Here is a 20,502-nt window from a genome sequence, read left to right on the forward strand (position 1 = left end):
ACCTCATCTATTATACCTTGATTTTGCTTATTTAGCCAAGAGGATAGTTCATTTCCAAGTTACAGGCAAGGGGTACCCCACAAATATCTACCATTTACCAGCTCCACATGGGATGTGGTATGTGCACAGGAGATACTGAATAACACAGATCAGGATGATGGCCAGTGTATCAAATTATCTGATTATCCCTACCCAGGTCTTCTGAACTTAGTACTTTAACAGTGAGATACCATAGATCCCAAGTCTGCATTTATCATCTTTATTTTCCACAATTGTTGTGAAGATAGTGGGTCTGTTGAATTGTACTGGAATGATTGCTATAATCTTGTTTTAGAAATGTTGGATGTAGTTGATTAATGTACCTACACTGCCTGGTAGAGATATTTATATTTACCTGATCGCAAAAGTAGACCTCACATTGGTTTAAAGCTGGGACAGCGGGGGGTTGGTGTGTCTAGGCCATTGATCTTAGATTGTCACAGAAAAGCACTGAGGAATGTGCTAGGCTGTTACAGTTACTTGCACTGGGTGAGCGGGCACACAGTTCACCTAGTCTCCGCCCCGGAGATGGTTGTGAACTAGTGTTTCCCCACAATTAGCACACACCAGAATCACCTGGAGGCCTCGATAAACCAGTTACTAGGGCTTGTCTCCAAAGTTTCTGATTGAGTAGGCCTGGGTCGGGTCCCGAAACTTGGATGTCTAATGGGTTCCTAGATTCTGCTGATACTTCTGGCCTGGGGATGACACTTTAGGTACCACCAGTATAAGTAACTCCAGGGGAATGACGGTTGAAGCATCAGGTGGGATCTGGTCAAATAGTATCATTGGCGGCTGCATCCCCTCCTGGGAATTTGAAGGCCGGAAATTTGCCCCACTACCGCCAGCCCTCTCATGTCCTCTCACTATGGGTTAAGAATTGTGTTCCACAATTACATTGAAAAAACTTTTGGGTTTTTTGTCAGCATCTTTAAGTCAGTCTCATCACCAGCATCCTTGTGATTACCTTATGGTTGTAATTATAACAAATGATAACTTCTGTTTTTAATTTATGTTTCAGGGTGATTACAATTGCGAAATTCATCTGATTGCAAGAGAAAGAGATGAACTTCAGCATATGCTGGAAAGATTTGAAAAACATATGGAGGATATACAATCCAATGTTAAATTATTGACAGCAGAAAGAGATAAACTGAGTGTTTTATATAATGAAGTAAGAAATTGGTTATAATTAAGCCAACATTATACAGAACTAGTTAACTATAATGGAACCAGAATATATCCTTGAAATTATTGTAATGCAGGGATCTCATGGTATACCTTTAGAATTAGAATTATAAGTAGTAGTTTCTACTGATGATCCTCTTCCCAAAGCAGAGATTTCTATTATTTTTTCATATTTCTTCTTTTTTTCTAACTATTTGTCAGTTCGGTTAGAGATAATCTACTTCTAAAACTGTCTGGAACAGGTCTTAGGCTGACTCTGAGCCAACCAAATTAATTCACAGGATTCAGATGTGTTGGAATATGACTATCAAACAGTGAGTGGCAGCCACTGTGGGGGCCTATTGGATATTAAGGACTTAGTCTCTAGTGAGGAAACTTGGGGAGAGGGAACCCTAGCAGCTTGGCCGAGTTACAGAGCCTCAGCGGCCAGGCCAAGGTGAGTGTCGACAAGGCGCTGTAGCTGTCACTTAAATTCGTTCCCCTCTCAGTCTCCCAAGAAATCCTCCTGCTACTTCAAGAGGGGGAGAAGGACATGCAGGTTAGAAGATCAATTGAAAAAGGTGTTTTCACTTTGGGGGTTTTGCAGGACACAGTAATCCATTTCTAGGCTTTTCTTACTGTTGGCTTAGAGTTCAGCTGTTTTGGGTCTGCTTCATTACTAGTTTTCCATCTGCTGTCTGGTTTCCATGATTTTGTGGCTGGCACGTCCCTCAATTTCCTTATATTATGATTATGATTATTTTAATCCTTTTACTCATTTTGGGGGATTTGGAAAGAGAGCAAAGGTAGCATGTGCTTAGTTTTTTGTTTTTGTTTTTTTTAACTGGGGACACATTGAAAGTGTTATTTATATCTTTTAATTCTTAAAGGCTCGGGAAGAATTATCTTTACTACGACAAGAATCCTCCCAAAGCACAGTCTCCCATAATATTGTTAGTCTTATGGAAAAGGAAAAAGAAGTTGCAATATCTGACTTAAGAAGGATTTTGGCAGAAAATGAAGCTTTAAAAGACAAGCTAAAAGTAAGTAATAAGATTGACTGATTTTTGAAAGGTAATGTATTGAGAAAAAGAGAAGCCTTTCTGTATGTTGTTCTGTGAAGTTTCCTTTCAGAACGTATGACTGACAGGTCAGGGCTTGGCCAACAGTGGCACACGGGCCACATCCAGGCCGCAGTGTTTCTGTCTGGCCTATGTTTGCTTTTTTTTTTATTTTAATTATTGTTCAAGTACAGTTTTCTTCCCTTTACCCCCATCCCAGCCCACCCCTTCAACCCCCCCATCTCCCTCCCTTCTCCACTCCTCCCCTTGTTATTGTCCATGTGTCCTTTATACTAGTTCCTGCAAACTGATGTTTACTTTTTGAAATCATTGAAAAACTGTGAAAAGAAGAATATTTCATGACACATGAACTTTTTGAAATTCAGATTTCATTGTTGGTAAATGTTATTGGAATACGATGCTCCTTCATTTACACGTTCAGTGTGGCTTCTTTTTTGCTGCAGTGGCAGAGTTCAGTAATGGCTGTACAAACAGTGGCTCATAAGGCCAACAATATTTGTTACCTTGTTCTTTATAGAAAAGAAATAGTCTCTGATTTCAGTAGGCAGTTCCTTATGTGGAGGGACATTATCTTCTTTTCGTAAAACAGTTTTATTGAGATATTCACATACCGTATACTTCACCCATTTCAGCTGGTGGTTTGTATATTTACAGACTTGTCAACCATCACCTCAATCAATTTTAGAGCATTTTCTTTTTTTTTTATTTTAATCATTGTTCAAGTACAGTTTTCTCCCTTTTACTCCCAATCCAGCCCCCCCTCCCAAGAGAGCATTTTCATTATAATTCAGAAGAAACTCTGTACCCATTGTCACCTGCTCTCCATTTGCCCCTCACCTCCTCAGTCTGCGGCAACCACTAGTCTACTTTCTGTCTCTGTAGGTTTACGTACTCTGGACGTTTCACATAAACTGAGTCATTCAGTATGCAGTTTTTATGTCTGGCTTCTCTCATTTAGCATAATGGTTTCAAGCAATCCATTCATGTTATAGTATGTATTAATATTTTATTCTTTTTTATTATGGAGTAACATTCCATTATTTATCATTTGTGTGGTTTCTACTTTTTGGCTATAAATAATAATGGTGCTATGAATATTCATGTACAACTTTTTGTGGGGATGTATGTTTTCACTTATCTTGGGCATGCACCTGGGTTCATATGATGACAGTATTTAACCCTGTGAACAGTTGCCAGGCCACTTTCCATAGCAGCTGCACCGTTTATCTTCCCACCAGCAGTGCACACACGTCCTCAGCAACACTTGTTATTGTCTGTCTTTTTCATGGAAGTCATGCTGGTAGGTATCCATGGTTTTGCTTTGCATTTTCATGATGGCTAATGATGTCGATCATCTTTTCATGTGCTTGCTTGGCTATTTGTGTATCCTGTTTTGGAGAAATGTCAATGTAGATCATCCTTCACCCATTTTTAATTTGCGTTATTTGTCTCATTATTGAGTTGTAAGACTATATATCCTCAATAAAATTTCCTTTATCAAATATGATCTGCAAATACTTTCCCCCATTCTGTGGGTTATCTTTTCATTTTTTAAATGGTGTCTGTTAAAGCACAAAAATTTTTAAATTTTGAGGAAGTCCAATTAATCTATTTTTTTCTTTTGTCATGTATGCTTTTGATGTCATATCTGGGGTGGTCTTTTATAACTCCTTTTATAATCTCCAAACAAATACGTATGTTAATATATATAAAGCAAGTACTCAATACATAATAAGAACTCAATATTAACTATTCTTGTTACTAGTATGGAGTTTATACTTTGTATCCAAAAATGTTATGGAATTAATGTTTAGAAATCAGTGACTAAAATTAGCAATAAGAACATTTAAGCATTATTAGGGCAGTCTTTATGTCATAAAATTCCAGTTAGAGTTTTACTCCAAAAGAATACTTTCATTTGGGATCTTTTGGAATACTGCCTTCCCAAAAGTAATTTGTCATTAAAAAAACAGTGTTTATATTACCAAATGGGGAACTTGTCGTACTATGACAGTTTTTAGTACAAGCTACTGATTTATTGTTTTCTGTATGTTGAAGTGACCAAGGAATCTAAAAACAGGGTTTGGAAACTGCAGTAGTGTTGAAAACTTGGGAAAAGTGACACTCATATGGCCAGAATCTCTCTGGATAGTAGGAGCGAGGGTTTATGAGTTTATTACAAACTGAAATAGTCATCTCAATCCTTAAGCCTCCTCTAGTGGTGTCCTGTTATGCCACCATCAACCCAAGTGTCAAACCCAGGACCACCACCGACTCCTCCCTCCCTGAAAGCTCCTGACTCGCAGTCACCAAGTCTTGTCAGTACTACCTCTTAAGTAGTATTTAACATTTATTAAGTCCTTTCTATGCAGGAGGCTCTGTACTAAGTGCTTTTCACAGACTTTTTGAGTCACTCTTGATAGCTGCCTTTTCAGATGGGTGATCTCTGAGTCATAGTGAGTTTAAGTATTTGCCCAAGGTCACCTACTATGAAGTCACAAGGAATCTGGCTCCTGAGGTCACATGCATTTCTCTTGAACCTGTCTAGTTCTTTCGATTGCCCTGCTGCCACCCTTTTCTGGCCATTATTCTCTCTCAACTGCGTTAGGGTATTATATTAGCTCCCTCCACCTCTATTTCACACTGAAGTCCAAGTCGTCTTTCAAAAATATAAATCCAATCACGTCACTTCCCACTTAAAACCCATTAACTGTTTTCAAGGGTTTCAGTGATCGTCTTTGCCTGCTTTGAGGTGTAGCCTCTTTTCCCCAAGCTCATCTTCCCCTTTTCCCCACGCTTTGTTTTCTCCACTCCAGGTTTAATGGACTTTCTCTTGCCCCAACTTTCATAGCTGTTGGGGGCATTCCTTTACACTTTTCAGTTCCCTTACCTGGCTGATTCCTGTTCATCCTTTAGAGCCAGGTTAAATATTTCCTCACACAGGAAATGAATGCTAGACTCTAGATTTCCTTTCAATATATTTCCATAAAGTTCCTTTTTATAGCAAAATATGCATGGATTTTATTCTAGTATCTTTTTAAGGTTTTTCTTTCTACTAGACTATAGTATCTATGGCATCAGAGAATACGTTTTACTACTATATTTCTAACACCTTGCTGGGTGCTTGGTACGTAGTATGTACTCAATACTTGTGGAATGACTTAATAAACTAAAAAAATTCATGCAGCACAGTGACTCTTTCAACCAAATGTATAATCCAATCCAATGTCTGTATTTATTTTTAATGAATAATATGGGTGGAAGTATGAGTCCGCTAAAAGAATTCTCAGGAAACATCAGCTTTTATCACTTGCCTACCTAGACTTAGCATCAACAAGAGTTAGATAAGGTGGTGTAGCCAGAAAGCAACTCTCGTGTTCACACTGTCGACCAGCTCGTTCTTGAAACTCTGATGGTTTCCACAGTCCTGTGGTATCCCATTCCTGTGTCCTTCTGATCTCATCTTTTCTTCCTTTACAGTCTGTTTCCCTTACTCCGCCTCTGTGAGGACGTGCTCCTGAGCTTCCTTAACCTGCTGTTTTTTTTCCTTTTGTGGTTGTGCTAATGAATCAGTCTGTATAAATCTTTATGAATGAATTTATACTAATCTGTGTCTTCTGTTAAAATAACACATGGAGACAGAGTGGTTTTTTCTCCACCAAAAGCATTGTTTTTGTAAAATGTCTAATGATTTTCTTTCTAAAACATTCTGTTGTTCAAAAAACAAGTAGAATAGTAGTGAACACTTGCATTGCTTGCTTTGGTAATTTTGTTGCATTGTCTGATGTGAATGAACATCTTTTATAAAATTCTCTTTCAGGCTCTTCAGGAAATGAATCTTTTTGGAAAATCAGAATTCGAGAAAACCATTGAACATTTAACATATGTTAATCACCAGGTAATTTTTCAAACTGGATGTGGGGTATATTGTGCTGTGTGAATGACTATATCAATTATAGTTTTAATATACTGTATATTTTTGATATTACAAAAGAGTATGCTAGAGAAGCTGTATAATAATGATGGAATATGCCCCAGCCAGTGTGGCTCAGTTGGTTGGAGTGTTGTTCCCTAACTGAAGGGTTGCATGTTTGATTCCCTGCCAGGGCACATACCTAGGTTGCAGGTTCAGCCCCTTGTCCAGGCGCCGGCGTGTATAATCCCCAGTCTGGACACGTATGATTCTGGGTCCAATTACTATCCCTGGTCTGGGTGTGTGCGGGAGGCAACCAGTCAATGCTTCTCTCTTGCATCGATATTTCTCTGTCCCTACTCTCTCTAAAAGCAATTAAAAAAATGTCCTCAGGTGAGGATAAAAAAATTTTTTTAAATAGTGATGATGGAGTGTGTACTTTAAAGGTTACTTGGTTCAAATCCATCTCTGTCACCTATTACCTATAGGCAAGTTACTTAAACTTTCCATCCCTCGATTTCTTTATTTGTAAAATTAGAGTAGTGCTAGTGCCTAATTTATAGAGATTAAATGATTTAATACATATTTAGGAACTTAGTCACTGGCATATTGTAAGCACTCAGTAGATATCATGCTTATTATTGTTTTGCTCTTATTAAAAAATCATATACTCGTACAGACATAGAGTACATGGTAAATGCACTTCTATTTCTCATTGCTCTCTCTAGAGATAGGATTTTTAAAAATTAATATGAGTTCTGACAGTCTTTTTTCTATTTCATTTTCCTAGTTGTCTTTACTATGTCCTCACTTTTTTTGTCTACTAATTTTTTCATCTGTTTCTATCAACTTTGGGTCAGTTGATTTTTTTTCCTTCCCCATCACCAGTTATCGTTTCCTGCTTCTTTGCATACCTGGTGACTTTAGGTTGTGTGTCAGGCATTGTGAATTTGACCCTCTTGGTTGCTGGATAACATATTCCTATGGGTACTCTTGAAGTTTGTTCCGAGGTACAGTTAAGATACAGATGGAGGCAGCTTAGTCCTTTTCGCTTATGCATGTAAGCTTCATTGGGTGGCATCAGGGTAACATTTAGTGTTGAACTAATTCTGTTTCACTACTGAGACAAAACCCTTTTGAGTACACTGCCTGTTTCCCCATGAATTACGTTGTTTTCAAATGACTAATGAGAACAGGATCTACTCCTGGTCCTGCATGAGTCCTGAGCATTATTCCCTTGAATTCTTTGATGGTTCTTCCCTTGCCTTGGGGTAGCACCGTCCATGCTGAGCTCTGCTCAGCTAAAGGCTCAGGGGCCACGTTTGTAGATGTCTGGAGCTCTCACTCTGTGCAGCTCTCCTCCACTGTCTGCCCTTCAAACTCTCGTTGTCTTGTCCTCCCTTGAACTCCTTGTTCAGTTCTCTTTTTTCTTTATTTTTATTACTGACACTATTGCAGATGTCCCCATCTTCCCCTCTTTGCCCTCCTCCTCCCATCCCTCATTCCCCCTTCCCTCTGGCCATCACCACACTGTTGTCTCTGTCCATGGGTTATACATATATGTTCTTTGGCTAATCCCTTCACCTTTCCATCCAGTCCCCCCACTCCTCTCTGACAGCTGTCAGTCTACTCCATATGTCCATGCCTCTTTTTCTGTTTTGTTTGTCAGTTTATTTTGTTCATTAGATTCCACATGTAGGTGAGATCATGTATTTGTCTTTCTCTGATGGGCTTAGTTCACTCAGCATAATAATCTCCAGGTCCATCCATGCTGTTTCTAAAAGTAAGAGTTCCATCTTTTTATGGCCATGTAGTATTCCATTGTGTAAATGTACCATAGCTTTTTTTTTATCCATTCTTCTACTGATGGACACTTGGGCATTTTCCAGATCTTGGCTATTGTAAATAATGCTGCTGTGAATATGGGGGTACCTATATTCTTTCAAATCAGTATTTCAGTATTCTTAGGATAGATTCCCAGAAGTGAAATCACTGGGTCAAAAGGCAGTTCCATTTTTAGTTTTCTGAGGAATTTCCACGCTGTTTTCCACAGTGGCTACACCAGTCTGCACTCCCACCGACAGTGCACTAGGATTCCCTTTTCTCCACCTCACCAACATTTGTTATTTGTTGATTTATAGATAGTGGTCATTCTGGTGGGTGTGAGGCAATATCTCATTGTGGTTTTAATTTGCATCTCTCTGATGATTAGTGATGTTAAACATCTTTTCATATGTCTTTTGGCTGTGTGTATATTTTCTTTGGAGAAGTGTCTATTCAGGTCCTTTACCCATTTATTAAATTTAAGAAGTGTTTGTTCAGGTCATTTACCCATTTATTAAAAATTTATTAAAGTTTTATTATATTATTTTACTTTTTCCCATCACCATTTATCCCCCCTATACCTTTCCACCTCCACCCACCTCCCTGCCCCCACAATCACCACACTGTTGTCCATGTTCCTGAGTTCTTGTTGGTCTTCCTGGTGTTGACTTATATAAGTTCTTTATTTTTTGGAGATTAACCTCTTATCAGATGTGTATTGGCAAATATGTTCTCCCATTCAGTAGGTTCATTGTTCACTTCTGCTCCTGAGCCCAACCTACCACTTGGTGTCTCCGTGAGCTGAGCTTCTTTGGGATAAATCATCTGGGTACACAGTGGTATTTCCTGCTGTGGTCACTTCAGATCAACTGGGGTCAGCTCTGCCTCCTAAGAGATATGTGGCAGTACCTGGAGAATTTATGGTTGTCACAACAAGCGGGAGGTGCTTCTCATATCCAGCAGGTATTGGCCAGGGATGCTCCTAAGCATCCTGCAGTGCACAGGACGGCTCTGCCCCCAACAAAGAGTGATCTGGCTTCAAATGCCAGTAATTCCTAGGTTCAGAAACTGCTTTAGATTATATCTTTCTTCCATTTTGAGTCATTACTCAATCTACTCTTTGTCTTCCACAAGTTGTCGAAGGCACTTGTCTGCTCTTTTTCTTTCTTGTTCTCTATGTTCGTATGGCCTTCTTATTCCTTTACTGTCATTTTAGCACTGTTTCCAGAGGGAGGGGAGGTAAAATGTGTGTGGTCAGTTTACAGTTTTAACTGGAAGACTTATATTTATCACTAATATTTCTTGGTTTTGAATTGTATATATAATTATTATTCCATTTAGTATTTATTTTTGTATGTAAAGTAAAATAAAAATCTACCTATTTTTTCCTCCAATGAGTAATTGTTCCAACTCTGTTTATAAAGAGTTTATTCTTTTCCCACTTTCCTAATGTGTTACTTTTTCCAAATTGACATCTGTGTACACATAGTTGCTTGTCCATTTCTATGTGAAATCCACAGTGTTAATCATGGTAGCTTTCTAATTTATTTATATCTCACAAGGCAAATCTACTTGCATTCTTCCCCCACCCTCAATTTTTCTTGGGTTTTTTCTTTTTTAAATGTCAGATCTTACTTATTTGTTCCTTGTAGAAAATCTCATCTTCGACTGGGCTCAGACTTAGAGGTAGAAGCTCTCAGAGAGGAGAACCTACATTTCTCAGCAGTGTGTTCCTGGCATTTGTCTTTGGTCTCCTTTATTCTCTTAGCCTAAAGTTTAGCATATTCTGTGGCTTCTTCCTTATTTTCCATAGTACTCTGTTTCTTCAGAGCAATACACCTAGGTTTGTGCTGCAGGACACGTGGAGTAACAAGATGCTGAAATTTGGGTGCTTTGGTCCTAGGTTGCTCCCCTCCTTTGTTTAGGGGCCTCCTCACAGTGTATTGGTGGACATCATGATCTTTAGAGAGGTTGAAAAGTTTGCAGATTCTGCTAGCTCTTTTGGGCCTCAGGCAATAAGACACGGTAGTATCAGTGAGACCGGGAATGTCTTTCTCCCTTTTTTTACAATGACCAAGTTGAGAACACTGAGATCGACATCCACACTGCAACCCCGAACAGATTTTCGCTTTCCTTCTCTAGTCCTCCATGGTCCATAAAAGGAACGCTCCTTACTCAGTAGCAGGCAGGCACAACCATGGGTCAGGGCACCAGGCTGTCTGGGAAAACTTTGTCATTTCCACCACTGATTCGAAACACATAACCTTCCATTCTTCACCCAGAGCATCAGCATCAACTTCAGTTGCCATCCACTTCTCATTAAAGGTACAAAGTTTGCATTCCTCATTCACTTCAGTGCATTTCTGGCAGACAATGGCTGGGAAAGAGAGGTTCAGCTTCATCCTGAAATAGCCAACCGCCATCGAGGCACCACGGGAAAGAGCTGTTTCTTCTTAAATTCCTTTTTTCCTAAATGAATTTTAGAATGAAATCTAAACCACTCCTCTTATTTTTAAAAGGTTCTGTTAGGATTCTTATTGAAATTTCATTGAATTAATTTACAGTTATTTCAGGAAATTTTACTACATTTCCAATATTGTGTTCTCATTCAGAAACATGGTGTGTCTTTACATTAAGTCGGGTTATGTTATGCCCTCCAGGAAATTTTTACACTTTTTTCCATATATCTTGCCCATTTGTGTTTGGGTTACAGTATTTTCTATTATGATTTTTCTTTCAATCAGGCCTACCTACTTACTGTTCTTCAGAAATTCCTTAAAATTTTTGCTCTGTTAATTGTTTCCCTTTCTGTTTTTATTGTTGTTATGGATATATTATTCTCTTCCTTTCTTGCTTTTTTGTATCTTTTCTTTCACTTCAGTGATATTGAAAAGGAGAGCTAAATGTATGTGCCTAACCCTATGATGTAGAACCTAAAGTATACACATGACTTTTAAAGGGCTTTTAAATAAATCTTATTTATTTCCTTAGTTTTCTTTCAGAAATGTTATTAAAGTATGCTTAAGGGAAAAAAACTGAGACATTACCTATTAATTTTTAAAATTTGAATTGTAGCTTGAAAACGAGAACTGTGAATTAAAGTCTAAAATGTTAGTAATGAAAGAATCGATGGAGTCATTAGAGAACAAAGCAAAACTCCAGGCTCAGAAACTCAGCCATGTGGCCGGTGACTCATCTCTTCAGAAGACAGAGATGAACTCACTTAGGTAAGTTCACTAAGCTCACTTAGGTTCATTAGGTAATGAACTTAGGTAAGTTCATTGAATGTTTCCTTATTTCACTCACCTCTGAGAACATGTCAGTGGCTCTGTGAGGCCCGTTACAGTGGCATCTTTGGCCTAGGCCTTTGAGCGGTGGTCCCCAGAGTTGGCCTTGCAGTGAGTGGAGTCGCCTGGGGAGTTTTTGAAAAGTATGGATTTAAGGGGTGATCTCTGGAGGTTCTTATTTATCGAGTGAATCTGGGTAGGTTTTGAATATCTGTGTTTTTAAAGACTTTCGTAGACTGACAGGATTGCTGGCAAGTTTTTGTACCTACCTCTTTCAGAAATCCCCCTAAATGGATGCTTCAGGTCATTTGTACTTCATAGCCTAGGGTTGCTGAAAGTTACAGAATTTTTTTGCTACTTATATCATTGTTCTTATCTTTCTTCTTTCAAAGAAATGTAAAATCAAAGTATTTTTATACAGAGTCTAAAAAGGTGATGAGTCTGAAAAATGATAAGAAGGTCAGTATGAAAAAAGAGGGTATATCTACAGGTGGGAGTCAGGTTATGAAGAAGTTGGTATGGTAACCTAGAGTGTCTGGATTTTACCTTAGAAACATAGAGAAGAAACAAATTTTTCACCCAGGGGCTGACACGAGTAGCATGCTTTCTAAAAAGTGAATTCTGGCAGAACTAGGAAAGATGGACTTGGAGTCCTAATAGGCCGATGGCAAACAATAGAGACCATGTGTCTGGCCTGAAATGGTGGCAGTGAACTTGGAGAACAGAGGCCAGATTTAGAAAACACTTCTTACATAAAATCAAAAGGACTGCATGACTTATGTGGAAATGAGAAAAATATACAGTAATGCAGAATGTTTACCTTAGAATGTGTTGGTTAACCGTTAATTTAGAATAAAGAAGACTGAAGGGAAAAAGTCAACAAAGTTGGTTTTTCTCTGAACTGAGCAGCTGCAATAAGTAAAAGATACTGAAAGTCAGAAGAAGGGCAACACTCTGAAGAATCAGAGGAAATATTTCTCCCTAAATACATTTGCAGTAAAAAATAGGAAAAGCTTTTCAGATGTCAGCATGACATTGCACATGTGAAACTAAGTCAGTCGTGGAGTAGTCACACCTGAGATCAGAAAGAGTGGTAGTGACGGTTAGAGAAAAAGACTGATAAATTAAAACTGGAAGTGTTAGTGAACAGGATGGATATACCGTCAGAAAACTGAGTTGCCCAAATAGAAAACAAACTCAAGAAATTCCCTAGAATTCAAAACTCAAGGTTAAAAAGAAATGAGCAAAAAAAGACACAGATCTAACATATAAACACTCATAATTGCAAAAATGTGTAACATAAACAGCAGAATTGACAATCAAAGGAATAATTAGGAAACAGCCTGAGGTCATATTCATAAGCAGTTCCTGATTATCAAACAAAATTTAATGAAATAAGACCAAGAGCTGGATGTGTCCATTTAATTAAGGAGTACTCTTTCAGGGACTCATAGGGTATCTCTTTTTTTCTCATTTTCATAGGGTATCTTTAATTTTTGCTCCTTTGCTGCTCTGACTACAAGTCTTTGATAAGTCAAATGTTAGATAAAGAACTAAATTAGAAGTTGCTTTTCCCCTCCTCCTTTTCTCTTTTCTTTCTTCTTATTTTTGCAAGCACTACATATATCCTGTGAAGGAGAGCTAACCGAATGGACCTGCCCCACTTCTTCTGGTTCATGTCCATATTCAACTACATAGTACAGGTACTGTGGTGTATTTTGACACACAGAATTATTAGTCTTCCTTTTCTTTGTTGTCCAGCAGCTAACTGGATCTGGTATTTAATCCATTTTACTTTTCTTCTTCAGACTAGACCATACTCTCCTTTCCTCTCCTTGCAGGAGGCCCTCCATAGTCTCGGGCACTTAAGCAGAGCTCTCTTGGACACACTAGCATGCAGCTCCTTTGCTGTTTTTTTTGTTATACTAATACCCTTTTCTCCTGTGAGCTCAGTCTGGTGCTTCCCTCACCTAAGAGTGGTTGTATAACTTTGTTTTGCCCTGGCAGAAAAATCTGACTTATCTTGCTTCCGAGGAAAGTGTGTCATTCATGTTCTTCATATCAGCACAGGTTGGTAGAGCCATGAATTCAAACCATCAGGTCCAAATCCAAAGCTGAACTCGGTACAAATTGTAATACCAAGCACTCTGTAGAAGCAAAGCCATGTTATTCAAACCTCATGCCACGTTCTTTATTTTATTTATTTATTTTTAGAGAGGAGAAGGGAAGGAGAAAGAGAGGGGGAGAAACATCAGTGTGTGGTTGCTTCTCATATGTCCCCTCTTGGGGACCTTGCCCGCAACCCAGGCATGTGCCCTGACTGGGAATCAAACCAGAAACCCATTGGTTTGCAGGTTGGCACTCAGTTCACCGAGCCACACCAGCAAGGGCCTCATGCCACTTTCAATATGGTCAGTAGAGATCTTGCTACCCCTTCAGTCACATCAAGTTCTCTTTCCCCTGTCATGAAGACATTTAAGAATCTGATACTCAGATGAATCGTATATTCCTTTCCATCTGCTTGGTGAACCCATCTTCTCTTTCCCTTCCCTTCTCTTTCCTTTCCCTTTGCTTTCCACCAAATTTCAGTGCCACCAAACAGTCTTTTCTTTTTGAGAAAGACTTGTTTTTTTCCCCTGTTTTTGTATTTAAACCAAGCAGACTATTTCAAGCATCATCTCTAATTGTCCAAATACAGGATCTGTGGTCTGGTCTTTTGATGCATCACTGGAGGGCATAATACAAAATCCCACTTTGTAACCACCCATTGAAGTTAAACAAATGACTATTGTCTTCCTTGAATTTTAGCATTTAATAAGACCTAGCATTTTATGTCCCAAATCAAAACTTCATAGAAAAAATGCTATAAAGCAACTTCACTCTACCCAAAAAAGATGGTCTTAGCCCCTCAGAGGATGCTTGCTAGCCATCCTCTGGAGCTGGGGGTCAGTGAACTTATTCTGAAAAGGACAGAGTGAGTGTTTTAGACTTGCGGGCCAGGTAGTCCCTGTTGCCCGTACTCAGTCCTGCCTTTGTAGTGCAAACTCAGCTGCAGACGATGTACGAACAAGGGAGTATGGCTGTGGTTCAGTACAACTTTATGGACACTCAGTTAAACTTCATATAATTTTTATGTCACAAAATATTGATCTTCTATTGTAATTTTTTTCAATGATTTAAACAAGTAAAAGCCATTCCTTGCACTTAAGATTTATAAAAATTGGTAGTAGGCCATAGTTCGCCATGACCTGCTTGAGAATAAATAGTTTCCAGCCCAGCTAGAGAGCTAACGTATCTCAGTTAACCCCACTGTTAACAGCCCTAGTCCTCACCGTTGCCAGCTGTGAGTCTCCAAATGTTTAGAGTCCTGCAGCTGAGAACACTTTCAGACTGTTTTCATTTCACCTTAGTCTTTAGTTATTTGTGAACATTCTTCAAAACTACAGGGTTATATAATTAACCCAGGATCAAAGAAATGTGTTAGCAGGGTTTCCGTGGAAGGGCTCATAAACTCTCGTTAGAGTTAATATTATGGCAGTAGGTATCAGTTGTTACCGTAGGATTTAGGTGTATTTGGAAAACCAAATATAACTGTTTTCCCTTGAGAAGTATTTATTTGTTAAGGGAATTGAAAACCAATGTAGATATGGAAAAGAATGCTCATAGATTTCTTAGGATGCCTAAAAACTGTCTTCTGGGCATGTCGAACATTTTTCTACCAAGACGGGAAGAGGAGGCAGGGCCCTAAGTGACCATAGCTGAACTCATGGAGCTGGACTCGAAAGGGCAAAGGGAACTAGGGCCCCAGAGACAAATCATTATCCCTTTGCAGAAAGGTGAAAGGAAAGCCCATCCTGATCCTTTTCCTCTCTCTGGCTCACCAAAAGGATGATACTTAATAGTAGCCTTTCAGTTAGTGGTGGACCATGACTATGGACTTTTAGAGACATCCAAAATAGGGATATCATATCAGTCTGTTTCCTCTAATAGGACATTAAAATTCCTAACCTACTCCTCTTAGATGGAGCTTCGGCTCCATTTTAGAACTTGAACACTTTTTATCAATAACAAACAAACTCTTAAAGATGCTGTCCATTATGAAAGAAAGTAATTACTTTGCTCCCTAAAATGAAAACCTGTATGCCTCCATGTAGTGTAAGGTAATATAACTGGGGAATTTGAGGTATAGCCATATGGGTAGTAGAGAGCTAGAACTTTGATTCTAAGTGAAGTTTCATTGATTTACTTTCTGGTGAGAAGTCATCGCTTCCCTTTGCTATGTTTATAGCACTTTCAAAGCTAAGAAATTGCTTCAATTTTCCTAATAACTTAGTTCTCAAAAGGTTCTCTGAGAAGATGGCTTGACTTTGGGTTGTGAGCACACAATGCAATGTATAGATCTTATATCACAGAAATGTACACTTGAAACCTATATGATCGTATTAAGCAATGTCACCCCATTAATTTTTTTAAGGATTTTGGTTTTAGAGAGAGGAGAAGAGAGGGAGAGAAACATTGATGTGAAAAACATCAATCAGGTGCCCTTTGTAGGTACCTCAACCAGGGACCGAACCTGCCACCCAGGCTTGTGCCCTGACTAGGAATTGAACCTGTGACCTTTTTTGTGGGAAAATGCTCTGCCAACTGAGCCACACTGGTCAGAGCATCACCCAATACATTTACATTTTTTAAAAATTCTCAGAATTCTCTTTCCAGACACTACCATGAACATATAATCTGATAGTCATCAGCTGTTCCTCACAATGAACTCTATACCATACCTTAATTCTTTTATTTAAAAAACCTTTATCTTAGCAGCAATACTTATGCCTCAAAAGTTATGTCCAAGGCCTGGCATAGAAATCTCTGTTGTCACCTTCCCTCTCTACACTAGAATATGAAAAGACAAAGCTACTTTTAGGACCCCCCTCATATGTGTAATCAGTCAAGACGTTACTTTACCAACCCTGCTTTCATGGGGAATTAACCCTGCTAATGAATTTAGATGTAAAGGGATCTTTACATTTCTACTTAAGATTTCAAGCACAGCCAACTACTTGGGACTCTGGGGACCATTGGATTTCTAAAAGGACTCTGTGTAGCTCACTGGTGGACATTTTCCCTCCCACATAGAGGATGTCGGTCTCCCTGTGTTCTTCATAAAAGGCAACTTGGTGTGGTAGAAAAACATCGACATCAAGTGCAACTAGCCTGGGTTTACACTTTTTCTTTGCTTTGTTACCTTGGACAAATTATTAGTTATTTGTTTCTATAAAACTGAAATAATAGTTCTAATTATAGAACTGCTCTAGGAATAAATGAGCTAATATATATAAAGTATCAATACAACGAATACTTCCTGTGTTTATAACCCTGTGGGAGTTCCCAATAACTAACCTAGGTGAAAGCTTTGTCTTTCCAGCGAGGCAGGGTTAAGAACTTGTAGGTCAGGGCTGAAAGCACTCCAAAGTCTCCAGACGACAGAACAAATTCTTGTTACTTCTGAAAAATAATCTTACTAATCAGTAAGAGATTACACTGAAATTGTCTTTATTTCCTTTATCCATTCTTTCTTTTGCTCCCTGAAACCAATCTTTAGTCTTAAATCCTTATTGCACTACAATTAATGCCTAATTAATGCCCAGTTTACTATGGCCTCCAGTTGATTACACACCAACAAAGTTAGAAAAGGAAGCAAAATTAAAAGCTCACTGGTCTGGATGGTCAGGATTTAAGGATAATCCTTTGAGTGCCAGGCCACGCTGTAAAAACAGGACTTTCTTTTTGCCTCCACTGTTGGAAACAGACTTTAGGAGAAAGAGGGTTGATACTAGGAAACTGAGAAGAGCTTTAAAACTACCAGGAAGCCTCTAGAAAGGAGTGCACAATTAATTTGATTTTTATACTGTATTATTTTTAGGAAGATGAAACGTTTTGAAGAAGGAAGGTGGACGGCAAGAAATAATATATAATATACCATTGATTATACTGGAAGAGCTTTAAAATAAGAAATAAAAGAAACCTTAAAAATAAGAAAAAGATTTTTTGAGATCTCTCACTTTTTAAAAATTATTTCTGCCAGAGATAAAGAATACCATTTGTTTTTGTCCACTGATTCTTTAGGATAGTAAATGAGCAGCTACAGCAGTCACTTGATGATTATCAGCACCGACTTTCCATAAAAAGAAGTGAACTTGAATCAGCCCAAGCACAAATAAAAATACTGGAGGAAAATATAGGTAAGTGTTTTCAAGTTTTGTTTTTGCTAACCCTAATTTACTTTGGCTAACAAACATTTCTACTCATTTATAGGTAAACTACACCTCAAAATGACTTCACAGGATCAAGAGGCTCATGTAATGAAAAAGACCATTGGTGTTATTGATAAAGAAAAAGACTTTCTTCAGGAAGCTGTAGATGAGAAGACAGAACAGATTGCAAACTTGCAGGAAAACCTTGCTAATAAAGTATGTCACTGTCACATATGGTTATCCAGCATCTGAACACAAAAGATTATTTCATTCTCTGTTTCAAATATGCAGTTATTACCTATGTACAAGTTAACACCTAGGCTGTATCTTGTAATATATTTTAATTTCATTTTACCTCGATAATTTGGATCTCTTCAAAAAGTTCTGTTTCTTGAATGTAATTTCATCAGATGTGATTCCAGCAAACTCGAGGAAACAGTATAAGTTTTTAGAGTGAGTAGGAACATGGTAGTATGTGAAGCTTTCACTTATAGCATAAGTTATGTAATTGGACTTGAATTGCATGAATGTGCTAAATTGTATAAGTTCAACTTAAGACATTCCTATATGAATTGTTTCGAATCATATATATTTCTAACTTCTACAGGAAAAAGCTATCGCTCAGATGAAGATAACATTCTCTGAGTATGAATCTTCTCTGAAGTAAGTAATCAATGTAATGACATCCAGCTTTTTTTAGAAGTTTTCCTTGAATGCAGCTTTATTTAAGTAGCATCTACCCATAGTTTAATTTCCATTTTCAATTTTTCTATTTTTGCCAATGGCAATAACATTATTTCCTCAGTCTTCTGCATGAAAGTGTTATTCTCTTTAGCTTTCTGCTATCTTCTGTTGTCCACATCTATATACTTATTAATTATTCTTTTACATGCCTACTTGCTCTTTGTTTCTACTGGAACTACCCTATGTAGGCCCTAATTATTAAAATTAAGGTAGTAGCCAGCCTTAAATTTATTCTACATCTAACCCTATCTTGAACAAAACTTTACATTTTATATCTAGTCTCTCTACTTCGAGACAAAGTCACTACTCATATTTATTCTGTATACCCTTTGATATTATGTCATAGTGGGGACTGAAATATTAAGTAAATATTTGCTAATAGAATCTGTTATTATTCTGTTATTTGCTAAATGAATCTCCTAACACTTGAATGTCTTCTGTTTTTACTAGACTTTTAGAATAATAAAATTATTTTATGACTTCCTTTGCTCATAATGATTGGTAGAAAGCTAAAAATATCTGCTTTACCTAATTAATCAGTGTCTTAATGCAGTAGTTATAATTTCTTATATTCTTAGTATATTTAATTCAAGTACAACAGTTTTATTTTCTATCACCATTTATCCCCCCATGCTCTCCTCCCCCTCTACCCCGCCCCTGCCATTACCACACTGTTGTCTGTGAACAGTTTTCTTTTCAATGAATGAAATTTTTCAAAAAGCTTTCTTTTTTTATTTTTACATTATTCGTGTAACAGCCAGCTGAAGGAAACACTGACAAATCGGGACCGTGAGATAGCCAGCCTCCGGCGCCAGCTTGATGCAACTAACAAAGAACTTGAAGAAGTAGGAAGAGCTAAAGAAATATCTTTTAAGGAAAATAGAAGATTACAGGATGACCTGGCTACAATGGCAAGAGAAAACCAGGTATGAGTACAATGCATAAACTTTGATAGCTTTATATATACAGTTTTACAGTATATTTTTTGTTTAAACTCAAGCTCTAAGTATTTTTTATTTTAATAATAACAAAAATAATTCTTTAAGGATAATGGTGTTTATACAAGTATTTTAAAATGTAGTTTAAAATGCTGCTGTATATTATAGGGTATCTAATGGATACAGCTGTGGTCCACTCACCATTTTGATCTTTACTATAAGGCACAGGTGTCAAACTCATTTTCACCGGGGGCCACATCAGCCTTGTGGTTGCCTTCAAAGGACCGAATATGATTTTAAGACTATATAAATGTAACTACTCCTTAACACTTAAGTGAGAGCTTGACATTGCCACCAGGTAGAAACAAGGTGCCCGGCTGGATAAAACAAGGTAGAGGGCCGGATTCAGCCTGCGGGCCTTGTGTTTGCCACGTGTGCTGTAAGGCCTTCTAAAGCTGGTAGCACAGTATTTATCCCTTGCGGCAGAAATTGTCATCACCCTACTGGATGAGGACCTCAGCATCACTTCCAGGGCAAAGTTGCTGTGTTTTAATTACCTGCAGATTACCTGTTTTAATTACATGGTAGATTTTAATTACCTGTACTTACTTCCAGTGGCTTACTTTACTTAGGGGTATAAGGAAATTAATGAATATATATATATATAGTACACACACATACATATGTATAAATAATCCTCACCTGAGGATATGTTTATTGATTTTAGAAAGAGATAAAGGGAGAGAGAGGAGGGAAAAACATTGATCAGTTGTTTCCCATCTGTGCCCCAGCTGAACATGGAACCCGCAGCCTGGGTATGTACCCTGATTGGAAATCGAACCCACATCCTTTTGGTGTATGGGATGATACTCCAACCAACTGAGCTACCTGGCCAAGGCCAATTAATGAACATTTTAAGTGTCAGATACTTAAAGGTATTAGTTTTGTTTGTGCTGGTACCCAGAAAACCAGTAATTTTCCTATTTTGAATATTTTGGCTTTTTTTAAATTACTTTCAACATTATTCCATGTAAAGCATATTGCTGATATATGAATTTCTAAAAATGCCAACCCTTGAGCCAGATACATGGTTAGGACTATTGTGGAAGATATGTGGTAACATTTAGTTAAAAAGTCAAGAGCAGCCCTGGCCAGTATGGCTCAGTTGGTTGGAGCATCATCCTGTCAAATGGAAGAGTCATGGGTTCAGTTCTCCATCAGAGTACGTGCCTGGCTTGTGGGTTTGGTGCCCTGTTG

The 20,502-nt window shown here is 38.1% G+C and overlaps 1 protein-coding gene and 1 pseudogene across 3 annotated transcripts in view; one reads left to right on the forward strand and one right to left on the reverse strand.

The window, feature by feature from the left end:
• Positions 1-20,502, forward strand: part of CEP135 (centrosomal protein 135) — a 62,346-nt gene that overhangs the window by 24,589 nt on the left and 17,255 nt on the right. For all 3 annotated transcript variants that reach the window (XM_028506606.2, XM_036020835.1, XM_036020841.1), the window contains 8 exons: positions 1,061-1,213; positions 2,097-2,249; positions 6,109-6,186; positions 11,101-11,252; positions 17,436-17,551; positions 17,625-17,779; positions 18,171-18,226; positions 19,065-19,233. In XM_028506606.2, the coding sequence (XP_028362407.1) occupies positions 1,061-1,213; positions 2,097-2,249; positions 6,109-6,186; positions 11,101-11,252; positions 17,436-17,551; positions 17,625-17,779; positions 18,171-18,226; positions 19,065-19,233 (1,032 nt within the window). The remainder of the gene's footprint in view (positions 1-1,060; positions 1,214-2,096; positions 2,250-6,108; positions 6,187-11,100; positions 11,253-17,435; positions 17,552-17,624; positions 17,780-18,170; positions 18,227-19,064; positions 19,234-20,502) is intronic.
• Positions 8,754-11,090, reverse strand: LOC118499546 (annotated as a pseudogene).

This window comes from Phyllostomus discolor, chromosome 1 (genome assembly GCF_004126475.2).
Source record: "Phyllostomus discolor isolate MPI-MPIP mPhyDis1 chromosome 1, mPhyDis1.pri.v3, whole genome shotgun sequence".
NCBI lineage: Eukaryota > Metazoa > Chordata > Mammalia > Chiroptera > Phyllostomidae > Phyllostomus > Phyllostomus discolor.